At 40.3% G+C, this 19,499-nt stretch overlaps 1 protein-coding gene across 10 annotated transcripts in view; it reads right to left on the bottom strand.

Annotated features, from left to right (window-relative positions):
* The window catches only part of PHTF2 (putative homeodomain transcription factor 2), a 70,111-nt gene that overhangs the window by 11,732 nt on the left and 38,880 nt on the right, over window positions 1-19,499 (bottom strand). For 6 of the 10 annotated variants that reach the window (XM_083464053.1, XM_083464048.1, XM_083464050.1 and 3 more), the window contains 9 exons: window positions 17,745-17,903; window positions 15,159-15,324; window positions 14,090-14,254; window positions 7,541-7,742; window positions 5,425-5,583; window positions 3,848-4,066; window positions 3,263-3,391; window positions 1,502-1,774; window positions 504-635 (listed from right to left, as the gene is read on the bottom strand). In XM_083464053.1, coding sequence (XP_083320179.1) covers window positions 504-635; window positions 1,502-1,774; window positions 3,263-3,391; window positions 3,848-4,066; window positions 5,425-5,583; window positions 7,541-7,742; window positions 14,090-14,254; window positions 15,159-15,324; window positions 17,745-17,903 — 1,604 coding nt within the window. Of the gene's footprint in view, window positions 1-503; window positions 636-1,501; window positions 1,775-3,262; window positions 3,392-3,847; window positions 4,067-5,424; window positions 5,584-7,540; window positions 7,743-14,089; window positions 14,255-15,158; window positions 15,368-17,744; window positions 17,904-19,499 lie in introns of all 10 variants that reach the window. The other 4 variants (XM_083464056.1, XM_083464055.1, XM_083464057.1 and 1 more) reach the window with 2 other exon arrangements.

Below are 19,499 nucleotides of genomic sequence, written 5' to 3'. Positions count from 1 at the left end.
GCACAGTTTCCCAGAAACATCTGTCAGAAGTGTTATTAATAGTTACATTTTTAGTCCTGTGCTTCTTAAAGTCCATCAAGAAAACAACCTTCCTTTTTATTTCTTCCTTGACTAAGGCAAAGAGTCAGCCAATTTATAAAACAACTAAAAGGCATTGTCCTAAGGTTTCTTCTTTATAAATGAGGCTTCTTTCCACAATATTTTAGACTACAAAAATGAAATTATTATGCCAAACTGTGTTGTTTTAAAACCACTCTGCCCAACCAGAATCAAGAAAGCATGGCCTTATAAAAATGTGACCTGCTAAAACTAAGACTGGCAGAAGATCTCAATTGCTCACCTCTTGATTTTCACAATGAGAAATACTTACTTACCTGTACTACAAAGCTCAGGAGAAATGCAAAAATTCAGAAGAGGGCAATGCTCAGTATTAAGTACTGTCAGTATAACACACATCTGGTTTAAAAGCATATACGGCAAACAAAAAATAAGGGCCAACAAACCTTTAGATAGGAGCGGAGGGAAAGCCACATTTTAATATTCTGCACCTTCTTTAGTCGAAAGTGAGGAACCTCAGACTTCCGTGCCCTTCTTGCAGATGTTAGGTGGCCAAAGAGTTTGGCAAAAAGCAGCCTCTGTAAGCGATAAGTTACGTTTAGTGAATTAAGAACTGAAATGCATTTGGAATACCAATACAGATTTTTAAACCATTGTAAAGACGTTGTAACTTTAGATACTTTACATACTGTCCATACTTTAATATTGTGGTCAAATTAAAGTTGGAAATTTCTATTTCCATACTTTATATATTAATTCTCAGGTATAAATCATAAATAATAGGAAAATAATAATTTTTATTTTCCTTTTAATTCTATTTTATTTTCCTTTTTTATTTTTAATTCTATAATTTTTTTGAAGAAGAGGTTGGAAATCTTAAAATAGTAAGATAATAAATATCTAAAACTGTGTTCTATATCAAAAACATATATGCCAAAAAGCAAAACATAATAATACTGTCAGGGAACTGCCATCAGTGCCGGAGGGAGAGAGCAAAATCCAGAGGGATTCCAGAGAGCGTCCCGGGATTGGGAGAAGCAGCCCATCTTCTGGGGAAGAGAATCAGCGTAGCACCAGTGGAGAAGGGGGGCAGATGGGGGAAGCGGCGAGGCGGTCCCATGACTCCTTGCCGGGGACCAGCAGGGAGAGTAGGGGTCCTTCGCTGCCTATGCCCTCCTTGCGCAGAAGGCTTTCGCACAGAGAGAGTAGGAGACTAGGCGTCAAAGAGCTTCTTTGCTGGAAGAAGTTTAAGAAACACCCAGTGACGGATTCTGCCAGCGATTGAGACAGCCACGGGTGAGTGGCTGTCCGGACAGAAAAGGTTCACTTAGGCAACCCAGCCAGGTGTTTGCACCGGTTTACGCACGAGCAACCCCTAGAACCATTACAAATACATTGCAGTTTCTTTCTTCATGTGAATGAGGAGTTTGCTGCAAATGCCTACCTGTTTGTAGGTTCTCTCAGCCACACATAATAAAAAGAAGAATATCCATACAAGGGAAACACGAACTATGAAGCATACTATAACCATGGAAAGAACCATGATGTCTCCATTTGACCCAAATGCAATCGTATAAAGTTCAGCAGCAGAATGTGTAGTTAAATGCTCCAGATCCTTAGCTTGGGAAATTCGAAATACAAACGGTGTTAAACCCAGGATTAGAGAGACAACATTTCCAAAAATCTGATATCCTATTCCTGGTACATAGCTGTTTACCTAAAGATGAGAGAAATATATATATTTAAAACTCAACACAACAACAACAACTTCTTATTTATACCGCGCCATCTAAATACTATAAACAACAAAACCCCAGCAGTATAATATAAAGTAGCATGTTAAGAAATACTGTTTAGTGATTGTTTGCAAAATACGCTTAAAATATGTAATATACCAGAACGATTTTCAAGTTTGTTAAGACAGAGTTAAAAGGTCAATATAAAAAGGACAATTCCTAGGACCTATACATATAGGTGATGAAGGGCCAAAGGGTCAAAAATGATAACAAGTTGCATTCTAAGAATCTCAAGCAAAATTCCACTCATGAAATTCAGTTTTCATAGAATAGAATGACAGAATTGTAGAATTGGAAAGAACCTCAAGAGTCATCTAGTCCAAATTCCTGCAATGCACGAATCTAAACTAAAGTCTCCACGGCAGATGGCCATCAAACCTCTGCTTAGAAACCTCCAAGGAGGGAAAGTCCACAGCCCCCCAAGGAAGACCACTTTATTTCTGTTGTCTTGCCTCCTACTCACTGTAGATCCCTGATGTTCCCCAAAAGGGAAACCCATGGGAATAGTATATGATATGGAGGAGGGAAGGGGATAATTAGCAAAAATCAAGGAAATGCTCCTGCTTGCACAATTAGTCTTTTGAATCCAACCTAATATTTCTGAAACCTTGAAAAAAAAAAGTTGTTCAGGTTAGCCAGCCTTTCATGCTCATGTGTAGTGGTGTTCCAGTTTTACAGGGTGAAGTGAGAGCTGGACCATAAAGAAGGCTGATCGCCGAATAATTGTTGCTTTTGAATTATGGTGCTGGAGAAGACTCTTGAGAGTCCCATGGACTGCAAGAAGATCAAACGCATCCATTCTTAAGGAAATCAGCCCTGAGTGCTCACTGGAAGGACAGATCCTGAAGCTGAGGCTCCAGTACTTTGGCCACCTCATGAGAAGAGAAGACTCCCTGGAGAAGACACTGATGCTGGGAAAGATGGAGGGCACAAGGAGAAGGGGGCGACAGAGGACGAGATGGTTGGATAGTGTTTTCGAGGTTACCAGCATGAGTTTGACCAAACTGCGGGAGGTAGTGGAGGACAGAGGTGCCTGGCGCGCTCTGGTCCATGGGGTCACGAAGAGTCGGACACGACTAAACGACTAAACAACAACAACAACAACAACTCAATTTTTATTCTGCCAATAAATTGTGGATCTTTTATTTATTTATTATATGGGCTACTAGCGGTCAGCTGCTCTGTGTAATCTGAACACAGGGTAAAGGAAGTGAGGCAAACTCTAGACAGGTCTGCCACACTTTTTGCTAAAAAGAAAAGATCATGTCCACTTTTATGACTGAATACGAAGCAAATTGAAACCTACAGAACTGCAACATGGTACAGACATCACTGTGCACCCCTTCAGGGAAACATAAGTATCTTTAACTTGGGTAAAGCCAAGTAAAATATTTCAAATACATACTCACTCTGTTCATTATCATGCCACTGATCTCAAGCACCGACATATCAGCCTTTTTGCAGTCATTACCTTCCCAAACAATTGCGCTTACTTTTTCGAGCCCAGGGTTAGAACTATGAAACCAGGGCAAGTGACTCTGTGTAAAAAGAAAAAAGGGGGAAAGGAAAAAAAGAAGAAGGTGTTATTCTGGACAGTGCATAGTAAGCACTAATTTACCATTACAAAAAAGTATTTCATTACAAAAAATGCCTGTTTGCAAATAACTATATTTTGTTCAGTTTACCTCTTTTTCTGCCACAATTAGAGTTTGGATTTGATATCCCGCTTTATCACTGCCCGAAGGAGTCTCAAAGCGGCTAACAATCTCCTTTCCCTTCCTCCCCCACAACAAATACTCTGTGAGGTGAGTGGGGCTGAGAGACTTCAGAGAAGTGTGACTGGCCCAAGGTCACCCAGCAGCTGCATGTGGAGGAGCGGAGACGCGAACCCGGTTCCCCAGATTACGAGTCTACCACTCTTAACCACTACACCACACTGGTTCTAACTCACAATAGATTTGGTAGGATAAGCAATGTGGTCTTTTCCCACTTACCTGGTGAAATGGGTCATCTCTGTACTCTTTCTTTATACATGTGTTAACTTGGGAGTTTTCCACATCTGTCTCACTGGTGCAAGAGGAGCGGCACTCTGCACAATGCAAAAGGTCCTCCCACAACACATCTTCTGTCTCAGACTCTGGTCTTGTACTCTCAGAATCTTGTCTGGAACTTGAGCATCGCGAACTGCAACTAGTGCCTGATTTAGGGATATCCTGAAAGACAGACATTGCATATTTGAAGGAGAACATGGTTTTTTTCTTGTTTCCATAATAAACTCATTTTTTCCTAAAACTGCATTTGCTTCTTATTCCAGATTCCTGTTTGGATCTATTTTGTAGCTTGGCATGGGAGTGGGAACTTTAGCTAAACCCTTTCCAACAGAAGAAAAAAATGTCTGTAGACAATATTTACTGGAACCAGTAGTCTGGTACGCTGGAATAATGCAAGGATAACAACCATAACAACCAGTACTCTGGTATGCTAAAGGAATGCAAGAAATCAGCTAGGTAGAGCAATTTCACTTAATCACAGTTTGCAGAATAAAACAATGGACAGCAAGTGAATAAGATAATCAGAAGTTAATAAAGAAGGACATTTAAGAATAATTATATTTAATCATGTATTATTAAAATCAGAGAGTTGGGGAGGTCTATTCAGAGGAGTTAAAAGATTTCTGATTGGCTTAGATTGGATGAAGTAGGTTGTAACTGCTATAGGATGTCTTACTGTAAGCCTATGATAGGTTAATAGTAATCACATGTGTAGCACAAAAATGTTTAAGAACACTGCTTATTTGTGCCATGTTGCAGTCTCCCTTTGATTTTTCAGGAGACTCTCCCTTGGTACAGTTGTGCCAATAAAGGAATAGTTTTCAATCAAAGCCTGTGTCTGCTTCTTACTCCACTGGGACCCCAGGCCATTATAACCCTAGAAATGTATTCATACTCATTTAATGCCAAACATTAGTCTGTTTTAAACATTCAGTTGATAGCCAACTTGAATTAAAAATCAAAAACATACCTAGAGGCCCTTTTGTAAAAATAAAGCCTTTTTTGCCGTGCAAAAACAGACATTTGGTATTTAGAATTAGTGATGTTTATATTTCTAAAATAGTATGTCTTCTGATAATTTTCTAGCTTTATAGCTCTATTACAAACTCTAACAAACATAACAAAGCACTGGGTTTGTTAGCCCAATGGGACATCTTATTCCATCCTCTAATATTGCCACTTAGCTCTGTCCTTGTTCCCCCTTGGTGGTTGTCGTTGTTGTTGGGGTTAACACAACTCATGCTATGGCTTCTACACCAGTGTAGAACAGCCGTACACATTCTTGTACTACAACCACCCAACAAAAAGAAAGAGCTGACACCAAGAGACTATCTCTAGAAAGTCAATTTTGCAACCTGAATAGGCCTATCCGTGACAGTCACCCACTTGGCTGAGCCCCCCCCCCCTTAAGAATATCAACTCACTAAACAGGGAAGCTGTTATAGATGGGAAATAATTTTTCCAATTATATATCTTACTGCTTTCATGAAAGTTTGTTTGAGATCATTGCGAGAGCATACCTCCACAGGGTAATGTTTCTTATAATGATGGGATTTCCTATTCCGAAATGCGCAGTCACTGGAAGCACGTTCTGCATTACGGCGCAAGGGATATCCTACTTCTGGTCCCTCTTCGCTTGAAACTTCATCAGATACATTTGCCACTGTTCTGTGATTATCCTAGATCAATTAAGAATTGGCTGTTAGTAAAAACTATTTTTTTACTTCAAATGTAACATAATTCCACTTTGCATGTATTACAATTATTCTCTATACATCTTTATAATCGTAAAATCGTAAAATGATATATAATGAAATGAAGAAGGCATTTAAATATACTTTTTTGAAGAAACCAGAGGCCTTTCTCCTGGGCATAGTCGGCCAATTGGTGTTAAAAGAGGATAGAACTTTTTTTATGTATGCAACAGCAGCAGCAAGAATACTTATCGCAAAGCATTGGAAGATGCAAGATCTACCCACTGTGGAAGAATGGCAGATGCAAGTAATTGACTTTATGGAGATGGCAGAAATGACTGGCAGAATCCGTGATCAGGGAGAAGACGTGGTGGAAAAGGACTGGAAGAAATTTAAAGACTATCTGCAGAAACATTGTAAAATCCATGAATGTTAAAATGATGTGAGATATAAAATAATATGGCATTAGTGAATAAGTTATGACTATGCAATAAGGAACTTAATTGGGAGGAAAGTTTGGAAACAAGACTTATTTAAATATTTTAATAGGGATCGAGATTCGAAAGAGGATAGGGATTTGCTGAATTGGATGGTAAACAGGGATACAAGGAAGGGTGGTGTGGGGAAGTCAAGAAATAGGGTTAAGAAATTTAGAATTTTCAATTAGTTGTTTTGTTCTCTTTTTTTCTTCTCTTTTATATGTATTTTTTACCTTTTTTTGTTTGTTTTCTGTTATATTTGTTGTATGTTTTTGTGCATTTCTTTAAAAAATCATAATAAAATATCATATAAAAATATATATATATATAATCGTAAAATCAGACATAATATTTCCTCCACCATCACCATAGTACTGTTACTATGCAACAAGGTCATCTGCACACTGCTTACTGAAGAATTGCAGGAAAAAATTCAGAGTACATGGTTAGCCAACCTAACAAGTATCTTCTGTATTGTTATGAGCTTGTGGGTGCTAGACATTTCTAAATTCCTACATCTTGTGTGGCATGTTCCACAGTTTCACAAGGCACTGTCTGAAGAGAGGTCAATCAAGTCCCTTGAAGGGACTTAAGAAGACTTCTTGGAGAGACAAGCTTGTACAGCAAGGAGTTCGCTATGGGCTAGCAGGGACATCTGGCCAAGGATGCTGTGTGAACTGCCCATTCTCTTTTTCTCCCAATCTGATTGGCAAGTAAAGTACTCTGCCTGGGTTGCAATCTCTAAAGAGCAGAAGGAGCACTTTATCTTCCAATCAGGAGATAAAATTCCTAACCAGTTCTTTAGAGATCCTCTGTAAAAAGCAGAGAGGGATATTTTTTCTCTAAACATCACAGGTCTAAGACTGGAGGTAAAACCTGTCTGGTCTAAGATTAAAAGGCTGTGTTTTCACAAACCACAACTCTAATGTTGCAGTGGGGTGACTTTTACTTTGCACAAAAGGTTCTGTGTAAAGTCAGCACCCTAGACCGGAAAAGTAAAAAATCAAAGAAATTGGGTGTAAAAAAAAATCCTTGGCTAAGAAGATCCCCCTTATATTTCCCACAATATTTTCCTTAATGTCCCTAAGTGGACCTAATAGTTAAAAGGTTTGCAGCAAGCCAGGATATTAGACTAACTTCAGCCTATGATTTAGTATCCTGGCTAATTCCAAAGCTGTTAACCAATAATTGTGACGCTACAGGTAATGGAAGATTTCGTTGTTTTTTGCTGACTCCTATAAATATAAAGGGGTTGTGTTTGCGAGCAAAAGACTTGTTTATATTTCAGCCTACTCATATGAGATCTGATCATCTAAAATGCATGCGAGAGAGGTAGGGAGGGAAAAAGCATTGGGTGAAATGGCCTTTTTGTCTTAGCCCAGCATGGGAATTCTTGCATTCTCATAATATGAAAATATTGATGCTGAACTATAAAAATATTCTAGAAGACATGAGACACTCACTTTGTGATGATTTGTATTACTGAATGAATTTCTGACAGCTCCTGTGCTCCAGCATGTCTCTTCTGATCTGATAACTTCACACTGCGGCTCCTGGGATTGTAAAACATCTTCATTGTTTTTACCGGTCTTTTTTCCATCAAGCGAGACATACCCATTGTCAGTCTCTGTTGACTTGTCTATTGAATTCTTTGCTTTCTTTGCTCTAGAGTTAAACATATACATAAAATAATTGTTTGCATTACAGTTCCTCCGTATCTTGTCTCCCAAATTTCTATGCTGTACAAGAACAGAAACCCGCATGCAACATTTCACATATGAACAGATGATACATTTTAATCTACCAAGTTCCCCCAAAGAATCACTAATTCGGGATATAGAAATCTGCCAAAGTCAACTGCTAGTCTTGAAGGCGATAGGTTTGGATATGCCCATGAACAAAGCAAGTCAGAACTTTGTCAGAGCAACAAAATAAGAATGACTGTCATGGTTCCCCCTTGAAAACATGTCATTTTGAACCATTCATGGCTAATTGTACCTTATTCCTCTATAAATTTATTTCTATGTACTACTTAAAGCAATAGTAGAGTATAAGGCCTCTCTAAGCAGCAGAATCTCAACAAAAGATGAAGGTGGCTTGGAACACGCTGCTTATTTTATACCAGCTAAGTTACTTTATTTTGCTTATTTTGTGTTTTGTTTCATTGGTCCTTGATTTGATTGTATATTCTGCACGGCTTTGGCAGGGGGGAGGGCGGGATATAAATAAAATGCTATTGTTATTATATTTAATAATTACGGTCTACGAGGTGGGGAGAAGACACCTCTTGATGGTAGTAGTGAAGAGCATTGCTGCGAATGGCATCCTTGGAAGGGAAAGTAAAATCTCTTGCTTTCACCACTGTGTGGTTTTCCTATCACACTGTGCATGTGCCTAGGCCAGAATGGAGGTAAGGAGAGGGCAGGTGGGCCAATTGGCATGGGCCTATGATTTTGAGGAGACCTACTCCAAGTCCCCCTGGTAGAGGCAAAGGGGGACCTTTTGGTAAAGATTATTGAAATGGGGCCCACATTTCCCATCAGATCTGCGCCTATTACCAGCTTTGCACAGCCCTGCTTGTGCCCTCAGGAGGAAACTGATTCCCAAGGTAACAGGGAGATAAAACACAGTCCTTGTCAACTCTGCCCTTATGGCAGCATCAAAGAGACTCTTCAGACCTATCTTCTTCATACAGAAGACAAACTGGGAAGTTGAGACCTGGGACTCTTCCCCACATTCTAGTTTTCAGCCAATCAGCTTTCAGCACTGCCGATTGGGCCTCAGTCCACCAATTAATTTGGATCAAATATTGAAGCAAGAAGGTAAGATGTGGGTATCAGTAAAGTAGAAACTAAATACAAAGTATATCTGTCTGAATTAATCCCTCAAATCACAGTGTTAAAAAGGTCACAGCTATGAGAAGCTGAGGTTCCCAAGGTCAGCCACACCTTTTAATGCTAATCTGCATGTGCGCACACACGAAAGGGATTCAAAAGAGAAAGAATCTGAAGCATCCACTGTTTTAAAAATATCCTCTATTTCAAGTCTATAGGTAGAACATAACCCAGAACAAAGAACAAAAGAAGTCAACAAAACAAACACACCCTTAATTTGTTAATGCCTGTGGTCAATGAACTGGAAAGGAAGCCACTATATTAAAAAAGAAGCAAAGTACAATCAGCAAAGCAGAGAATTAAACTACCTTTTTGCCATAATCTAATCTCTTATGAAAATCTAATACAATCTGGCTTTCTCTTGAGTAGCAGCTCTACATGGGGGAGTGCAAAACCTTGTGGGGAGGTCAGGCTTCCAGGCCTCTGATCCTGTACCCATTAGGTTAGAATCTGTAGGAGGAAACTTGGTGAACCAGTTAAACCAGTTCCTTTGTTATGGTAATAGCTACTCAGCTAAGCGGGTACTCATGGGACGCGGGTGGCGCTGTGGGTAAAACCTCAGTGGCTAGGGCTTGCCGATCGTATGGTCGGCGGTTCAAATCCCCGTGGCGGGGTGAGCTCCCGTCCTTCGGTCCCAGCTCCTGCCCACCTAGCAGTTCAAAAACACCCCTAAGTGCAAGTAGATAATTAGGTACCGCTTTATAGCGGGAAGGTAAACAGCGTTTCCGTGTGCTGCGCTGGTGCTGGCTCGCCAGAGCAGCTTCATCACGCTGGCCACGTGACCCGGAAGTGTCTCCGGACAGCGCTGGCCCCCGGCCTCTTAAGTGAGATGAGCGCACAACCCTAGAGTCAGACATGACTGGCCCGTACGGGCAGGGGTACCTTTACCTTTTTTTACTCAGCTAGGCACCCATCATCAGCATCTTAGAGAGGAATGGGTGGGCCATTTCCCACTTCACTTTACTGGATGCCAGGTCACCCTAGGATGGAGAACAACAGGCCAACAGTGGGTGTGTTTGGGTTTTGACCAAAGTTGGAAGAGGCCTGCACTGCTCTGTGCTGGACCCAAAACTATGGCTTCTCCCTGGGAACCTAATGGGGAGGCAAGATCTGCTGGAGTGTTAAAGCTGTGAGCCCCTCCACCTCATTCTCAGGTAGTATATATGTGTAAATAAAGACACATATAAGAAAATCATAAAGATACCAGAGTCTCAATTGACCTTCATTCCAAGGAAACAAAATCCTGGGTAAGTGCTGGAACCCCAGGAGTCTTTCGAAGCTCAGTGATTCAGATGCGTGCAACAATATTTTTCCAAGATAGTCATTTGGTCAAAAGGAATTTTGACAGAAAGGGCGGCAATGAGGGCGAGAACAATTGCATAAATTTCCTCAATGGTCAGCAGGCAAAGTTGCTAGACACTTCTGTTGTTGGGGAGTTTGCACGAAAATAGTCAAGAAAGCTAAAAGATGGTTAGAGAACATGCCTCACGCTTACTATCCTGCTCCAGCAAGAAAGAGGGAACAGCAGCTGCATTTTTTATGTAGGACTGGGGGAAGAGGTGAAATTATAAGCTTTGTGATCTGCAAAGTCTCTTTTGAGGGACTGTATCTCAACATTGGGATGAGGGTGGCGCTGTGGGTTAAACCACAGAGCCTAGGACTTGCTGATCAGAAGGTCGGTGGTTCGAATCCCCGCAACGGGGTGAGCTCCCGTTGCTCGGCCCCTGCTCCTCCCCACCTAGCAGTTTGAAAGCACGTCAAAGTGCAAGTAGATAAATAGGTACCACTCCAGCGGGAAGGTAAACAGTGTTTCCGTGTGCTGCTCTGGTTCGCCAGAAGCAGCTTAGTCATGCTGGCCACATGACCCAGAAGCTGTACACCGGCTCCCTCGGCAAATAAAGCGAGATGAGCGCCGCAACCCCAGAGTCGGTCACGACTGGACCTAATGGTCAGGCGTCCATTTACCCTTTACCTTTACCTATCTCAACATCTGATGTCGGACAGCGGAATTTGCTGTTTGTAGGAGCCTTAAGCTCATCCTGTATATATATATATTTAAGAAACTTAAATATTACAGGAATACCTTAAGCCTCCAATGAGACTTTTTTCCAAAGAAAATCAAAGCCAGCTAAATGTGGTTTCCCTGGAACTTCTTGCCACTCAGGGAAACAAGTGTGCATTTTGTTTAAAACTAGAAGTTAGAGCTCCCCTATGAGGAAAGGTTACAGCATTTGGGGTTTTTTTAGGGAAAAGGTAAGAAGATGTGACATGATTGAAGTTTATACAATTAAGCATGGCAGAGAGAAAGTGGATAAAGGAAATCTTTTCTCCCTCAAGCCTAACACTAGAACTTGTGGATATCGAATGAAGCTGAATGTTGGAAGATTCAGGGCAGATAAAATATGGTAAGATTGCTCAGCAAATACCTGAAACTTGTACTTCCACGTATGCAAAAGGAGAAAAGCTAATCATATTATTTCTACTGTAATTTGTTCCACCTAATACTGAAACACTAGCAGTAAGACGAGGAGGAACAACAACACCATGAAGCTTCAAAAACCAAGTTCTGCTGTGATCTACCACTACAAACAGGCTCTTCTGAAGAAAAGTATCAATGAGTTGCCATATTTAACATTGAACAGAGCCTTCAGTCAAAGCACTTTGACTTTGTGAAGGATAGCTTCAAATAACAATTGTTTAACTGGAAACAATCTCATGACTTCAATATTATTGGATTAGCTTTCTCTCTACAAACAAATTTTCTCACTGTGTCATATTCTAGTTTCTTTTTCAATGCTTCTCAAAAAAAAAAAAAAATAGAGCATATTTAGAGTTCTGTTTAAATTCACTGATGCTAAAGTCAGCCGTCCAAGCATTTTCACATGGGAGCTTCAAGCTTACTACATCAAATACATAATAATGTATAGCTTTTTAAACAACCCAAACTCTCCATGTTTTGCAACATTTCCTACAAAACAAAATTAAGTTTACAGCTTTGAATTTCCTCCATTAGGGTATAAAAGCTGTACCACATCTCTTTAAATAAAAATAATCCAGTTTACATGCAAAGAATTTGACCAGGACTCTGAGTCTTGGGGAAGGAAGGGATTTTCCCCCCCAAAATGCCTATTTTTGTATCGTAGATGATGCATGTAATTGCTTTGGAAGTCATGAATATTGCTCTGAACACAGAGCACAGCCAAAATGTATTTAAATATGAAAGATTTCCATACCTTGCAAACTTCTTTACAGTGAAAGATAAATTCCATTGTGTAGAATTTATTAGAAACATTTCTACACAAGAATATTGAAATACAGTACATAATCAAAACATTAAAATAGAGGATGAAAATGCAACTGAAAAATTAGGGCAGAATTAAAATTGTAATAATTGAGCTCAAGCACGAGCTAAGGCAGAAATGTGTTTTTAAAATTAAAGAGGGATGGGACCTCTATTGCCTTGATGTGCTTAAACGGCCTGCCAGAAGCAACATGTGATGATTATAGGCCATAATTTTAGTTTATAGGAAACAGCATAATCATATAAGAGCATCAGTTTGACACATGTTAGTATAATAATGCTGAACACATAAAATGTAAAACATGTAGATGTAGGAAGCTGCACTATCCTTTTTTCTGACTGCTTAATACAAGTGCATTAATATACTTGTTTCTCAACCGTTTGGAACAAATTTTAAAGAAACTAAACATCGTTGTTTGGCCGGATGCATAGTTAAAAAGCAGGCTATATAATTTACATCTGCAGGATATAATAGCTTTTAAAGCTACATATATTACACCAATCAACAAACCTTAGCTTTTTTTGTAATCTAATTGGAGCAAACACCTTTGTTGCTTTTGGTTGCTAGTCACTCATAGACTGCATCATTTCACTACTGCATAGGTCTTCAGTAGATGGCACATGATCCACAACTGCTTCAATGACCCACTCTAAAGTTTATTTATGTCATACAATTTATATACCATTTGGTGGTGGTGGTTTGTTTTTTTAAAAAAAAAATCAAAGTGGCTTACAAAAAGGATAAAAAATGAAATTATCAGTAAAAAAAAACCAGTAAGAACAACAATGTAAAACCTTCAAAAATAATTAAAATCAACAATAAGCTAAAACCAGATTAAAACACATGCCAACATTCAACATGTCTTGACAAGCTTGCCTAAAGATAAATGTTTTTAACAGGGTTGAGAACTTTGCCCCAGGATGAGAGCAGAAATCGGGCGCTGGTGCCATGACAGCAGTAGGAGGCCCCATTAGCAAAAGCGCGCCTCAGGTTAAGAACGGTTTCGGGTTAAGTACAGACCTCTGGAATGAATTAAGTTCATAACCCGAGGTACCACTGTACCAGCCCTTATACTTGGAACAAATGTAATACAGTGGTACCTCGGGTTACATACGCTTCAGGTTACATACGCTTCAGGTTACAGACTCTGCTAACCGAGAAATATTACCTCGGGTTAACTTTGATTCAGGATGAGCACAGAAATCGTGCGGCGGCAGTGGGAGGCCCCATTAGCTAAAGTGGTGCTTCAGGTTAAGAACAGTTTCAGGTTAAGAACGGACCTCCAGAATGAATTAAGTACTTAACCCAAGGTACCACTGTATTAACTCTCTCCCTCACAACTGCAAACCACCAACACATAAAATTAGGAGGGGAGAATCCCTAAAAGTAGGGTCTATATTGCAGGCTGAGACGAAAGATGAGCCCAGATCTGGAATGGCTGAAGACCACTGCATTAATGAACTGAAACTACAATATCAGAATATGGAAACCTACACTGCAAGGCAACTAGCAACTTTAGAAGAATAGAACCTGTTTGGTTTTTTTATTACTTTTTCTTGCCCTTTGGCAATGGTTGCACAATATTTTCCACCTAAATGATCAGTTTCTATATATCCACTTGGCATTTATAAGAAAAGTTGTCTTCATTTGCCAAAGTCAGAAGAACACAGCCACAGGTGCTGGAATACTTTGACAGGGTTATACTAAAGCTAGCTGGATGTACAGAAGAATGTCAGCAGTACAGATGAGTGATTACTTTGTCAGAAAAAGGATAGTGCATCTTTAAGACAAACAAAGCCTTGAATAAAATACAAACCCCGATAAAAAGAAAGCAGCATGCCAGATATCTCTGAAGACAGCGCCAATACTGTAAGAGGTGCTTGTACCGTAGCTCTGCACTGCTCCTTCCTGTGTGTTATCTGTGGTACTAGAGCCATCGCCTTCCCTATGTACTTCCAAATGTGCTGCTTTCCTTAATTTCCTTCATCAGAAGAGATTAAAAGTGGAAGGCATCTCGTAAGTGTCATTCGCTAGCACTACAACACGGTCAGCGTTCTTGTAAGCATGCAAAGAGCTCTGAATTCAGCCACTGGCTGGGCTGAACAGACAGTTTGTTATTGTACATGAGAAAAGTTACATTTTCGTCAGCGTCTTCTCTAAGCACAAAAATCATCCCTCTGAGCTACACAACACCAGTCCAGAAAAAACAAAAATATGAGCACATTATGCATTTAACTAATCACTAACAGCTTCCTGCACCCCTTTAGTTAGTTCTATTGTGTTGATACCAATAAGAGATACCAATCAGTATTGGGTGCAGTTTAAAAAAAAAATCACAACAGTATTTATAGCAGTGAAATTTCATGAGGTCAAACACAAATAAAAGGAACTTAGCAGAACAAGAATACCCCCACCCCCCACCATTTTTTAAATAATGCATAATGTCAGATTTTAAGCCTTTTTCAAAATTACCGTATTTTTCACTCTATAGGACACACCGGATGATAAGACGCACCTAGTTTGGGGAGGGAGGGAGGAAACAAGAAAAAAAAAATTCTGAACCCCAGAAGCCAGAACAGCAAGAGGGATCTGGCTTCTGGGATAGCCTCTTGCTGTTCCGGCTTTGGGGACAGCCTTTGAAGCCTCCGCAGCCATCCCCAAGCTAGAACAGCGAGACGGAGCGCTGCAAAGCGCTCCGTCTCCCTGTTCTGGCTTTGGGCTTAGCCGCGCAGCCTGCATTCGCTCCATAAGATGCACACACATTTTCCCTTACTTTTTAGAAGGGAAAAAGTGTGTCCTATAGAGCGAAAAATACGGTAGTTTTGATTCTGAAATAAAAAGTAAGCACATGCATAAAAGGCTCACTATGTTAAAATAAACTGTACCTTCGCCTTCTCCCTCCTGTACTTGGAGGTGGTTTAGGGGTTCTTGTTGAAACAATCTGGCAATGCACAGTTCCAAGAAGCAACATGAGCCATACAGGACCTACTACTTCAGTCAGAGGGATATTATGTGTGGCTTCTACTGTATAGAACAAGACTACTGCAGCAACTTTCAAAGACATGGGGAAAAAACAACCAGTGAAGAATTAAATCTGCAACAATAATTCATAATTAAACAAATGATACTGTTAATAAGTCATTTTTGTTAAACTCAGAAATAAATGTGATCAAACCAAAGTTAAGTATAATTATTATTATTATAATTATTATTACTATTAATTATTTATACCGCGCCCATCTGGCTGGGTTTCCCCAGCCACTCTGGGCGGCTTCCAACAGAACACTAAAATACAATAACCTATTAAACACTAAAAGCTTCCCTAAACAGGGCTGCCTTCAGATGTCTTCTAAAGGTTTGGTAGTTATTTTTCTCTTTGACATCTGGTGGGAGGGCATTCCACAGGGCAGGTGCCACTACCGAGAAGGCCCTCTGTCTGGTTCCCTGTAACTTGGCTTCTCGTAGCGAGGGAACTGCCAGAAGGCCCTCGGCGCTGGGCCTCAGTGTCCGAGTAGAACGATGGGGGTGGAGACGCTCCTTCAGGTATACTGGACCGAGGCCATTTAGGGCTTTAAAGGTCAGCACCAACACTTTGAATTGTGCTTGGAAACGTACTGGGAGCCAGTGTAAGGTATTTTAAGACCGGTGTTATGTGGTCTCGGCAGCCGCTCCCAGTCACCAGTCTAGCTGCTGCATTCTGGATTAGTTGTAGTTTCCGGGTCACCTTCAAAGGTAGCCCCACATAGAGCACATTTCAGTAGTCCAATCGAGAGATAACTAGAGCATGCACCACTCTGGCGAGACAGTCTGCGGGCAGGTAAGGTCTCAGCCTGTGTACCAGATGGAGCTGATAAAATACAGGAAATTTAAACATATGAGCAAACTCTCACTGAAATCAATTCATCTGAAAAGCTTGGTTTTTCTACAGTGCTCTATTTGAAGAGTTAACATGTTTTCCGATATTGTTGTGACAAAACCTTTTAAATATAAGCAGTATACATCAAGATTACATTATACTACACTGCATACAAACAACTAAAATGTTTGGCACAAGCTTTCAGATCTGCTGATATCAGAAGACGACTGGAAAACATATTCAAAACCATGGTAACAGTCACAACAAATTAGGATTGGGACAGGCATATAATGCAGAACATCTAATATGTGCCTCAATTTGTACCTTTGGGCAAGTTAGTACCTTTGAAGGAGCTGAAATAATGTATCAATGTAACTGATTTATTGCAGTGCTGCATTGTGGATAATTAATGATCAAGGGACTGTCAGGAACAGTTTGTGCTGAGCTGCCCTCCTGCCACTGGCATCACTGCTGCTTACCTGGATGGAGATGGGGCAAGGTCAGTGCACCAAGAGCTCACTGTCTAGGTAAGTGATGCCCCCCGCCAAGGGCCACTGTTGGGGGCTGAAGCAACTCCCTTATAAATTACAACATGATGGCTATATCTTATCACCAGTATCAGAGGCAGTATTCCTCTGAATAGCTGACAAACATGACTGTGAAGGCTGCTATTGTGCTTATGTCCTGTAGGCAATGTTGACTGACCATAAGCATGTGATTGGCAACGGTGGACTAAATCGACCTTTGGTCTGATCCAACAGGGCCTTATGTTCTTAACAATTTTAATTTAAATATTGCTGTATAGGTATTACCACACTTAATAAAAAATAAATAGCCGTGGGTAGAATAATAACACTATCTACTATCATATTTGAAACAGGTGGTGAGGAAACTGTCAGTATAGAATACATTTTAATATAGTTTTCTAGTGATATGAAAGCTCAAGGATAAACACTGTGTGTTCTTTAAACTACAGTGGTGCCCCGCAAGACAAATGCCTCTCAAGACGGAAAACCCGCTAGACGAAAGGGTTTTCCGTTTTGGAGGTGCTTCGCAAAATGAATCTCCTATGGGCTTGCTTCGCAAGACGACAATGTCTTGCGAGTTCCTGCTGGTTTTTTCCCCCTCCCCCCCCCTTTTTCTAAGCCGCTAAGCCGCTTATCAGCTGATCCGATCAGCAGATAAGCCGCTAAAAGCCGCTAATAGTGCTAATAGCGCTAATCCGCTAATCCGTCAATGGGCTTGCTTCGCAAGACGAAAAAACCGCTAGACGAAGAGAATCACAGAACGGATTCTTTTCGTCTTGCGAGGCACCACTGTACACTGTTTCTGTTTTCCTTTGTTAATTTCATTATATTTCTGTGGAGTGCCAAAATGACATCCTTCTCTCAATTTCGTTTTTTATTCTTACACTGTGAAGTCCTTTTCTTAGAAGTTAACATTTTCGGTAATTGCTGTAATTTAGTTTCATCCTTATAGCAGCTTCTAACTTTTGAGGTAACTTGAGTTTAAAAAATATAAATGGAAATGCATCATTAGAACTCTGAAAAATAAGATTTGGTCCATTTTTTGATCAATGCATTTTTAAAAAACTAATAATGTCATCTAGTTATACCTTGAAGAAGATAAAGGACAAGGAGCCAGAAGAAAATAACCTTTGATGTCACTTGTAGCCACCACCTGAAGAAGAATGGGAAGAAAACCACTCTAACAATCCCCTTTCTAGTCAGAGATGTCCAGGGACTTTCTGGTTTAGCTTTAGCAAATGCAGAGCCTAAACAGAAGACAAACAAATCACTTAGGTTGCATAGCAATATAGACAATTTACAATTGCCATTTGACTAAGATAAAATCCTAAGACTTTGTGTGAGATATATATGCCATATTTACATGGAACATATTCCTGTGTGTGAAGCTGAACTTCTAAAGCTGTGTACTTTCAGCAAAATAAGTAGTAGTACTTCATAAACAACTGTAAATATATCTTATCCTATATGAAACATGTGTCTGGTACAGGAAATCATATGCGGGAACTGTCTCTAAGCTGGGAACAGAAGTGCAGACTGCCATAGCATGACACATGGGAAATACCCAATGGAATACTGAGTAATTCATCTTTCTACCATGTAAAACATATAATTATAGTATAATGCTATATGCATGTTTAGAAGCGAGACTTATTGTGCTCAATGGAGCTTTCTTACAGGAAGATACATACAGGACTGCAGGCTTATTCAGTGCAAAAATTCCAGTGAAAAGCCCAAGTTTTCTTCCCCTTTGTGTTTTGGAATCCAAAATTCCAACATATGAGTGGTGCATACTTATAGGACAGAGGACTACAGTAATAGATGCAAATGCAAATAGAAAAGGGGGAATTTATTTCACTGAATAGAACACCAAAACATGCCAAAGGGATAATAAGCCTGATGCTGACAGTGGATAATAACAGACCACACATACCTGCCACTATTCCTGGTTCTTTTGCAAGAGCTACATACATTTCTACACATATTTCTACAAAGAAAAAGAAAAACAGGACCCAGTCTTTCTTCTACAGCGGGGTTGGGAAACTTGTGGGCCTCCAGATGTTGCCAGATTACAACTCTCAGAATCCCTGACCATTGGTCATGCTGGCTGGTGCTGATGGGAGACAGAATGCAACAACATCTCGAGGGCCACAGCTTCCACATCCCTGTTCTACAGGAACAGAATAGCAGAATTAAACTAAGCTGTGGATTTAGATCTCTCAAAGTTAGTACTTTATCAGGAACAGCAAAGATAAAAATTATCTTTCCTATAAATTACAGGGGACTCAGGACTGATCATCTGGTATGGAAATACTGGGTCAAGTATGCCAGGGGTAGCCAATGCGGTGCTCTCCAGTGGTTGTTGAACTACAGCCCCCAGCATCCTCTGTAATTGGCTGCACTGGCTGAGGCCAATGGGAGTTGTAGTCCCACAGCATTTAGAAGGCACCACATTGGCTCCCCCAATGTATGCCATTGGTTTCTTTTGATTTGCAGCAGGGGAAAATGATAGGAAACTAGCACTTGGGTGGCACCTTTTGAGATTAGTCACAATCAGGTGCTAGAGGCATTCAGTGCTCCTGAAATCACAATTATTAAATGTCTTATGATGAGGGAGACTCCCTCTAACCTCATCTTGACAGGTGATGTCAAGTCATGAAAGTGCGTTATACAACAGCTAGGTGAAATTTCGCTACCTTTATTGGACTTACTTCCTGCAACCTGAATTTCACTGCTCTGAAGAGGGAAACTACTCGGAAGTGAATGTATCTAACACGGCATGTTGTGCACAAGCAAGTTCAGAACTGCAGCAAAATTTAACTGCAGGCTATTACTTCCAAGTT

This window comes from Podarcis liolepis (assembly GCF_965112155.1).
Source record: "Podarcis liolepis genome assembly, chromosome: 10".
Taxonomy (NCBI): Eukaryota; Metazoa; Chordata; class Lepidosauria; order Squamata; family Lacertidae; genus Podarcis; species Podarcis liolepis.
The sequence above is the reverse complement of the archived record's forward strand: the minus strand, read 5'-3'. Positions and strand labels throughout refer to the sequence as shown.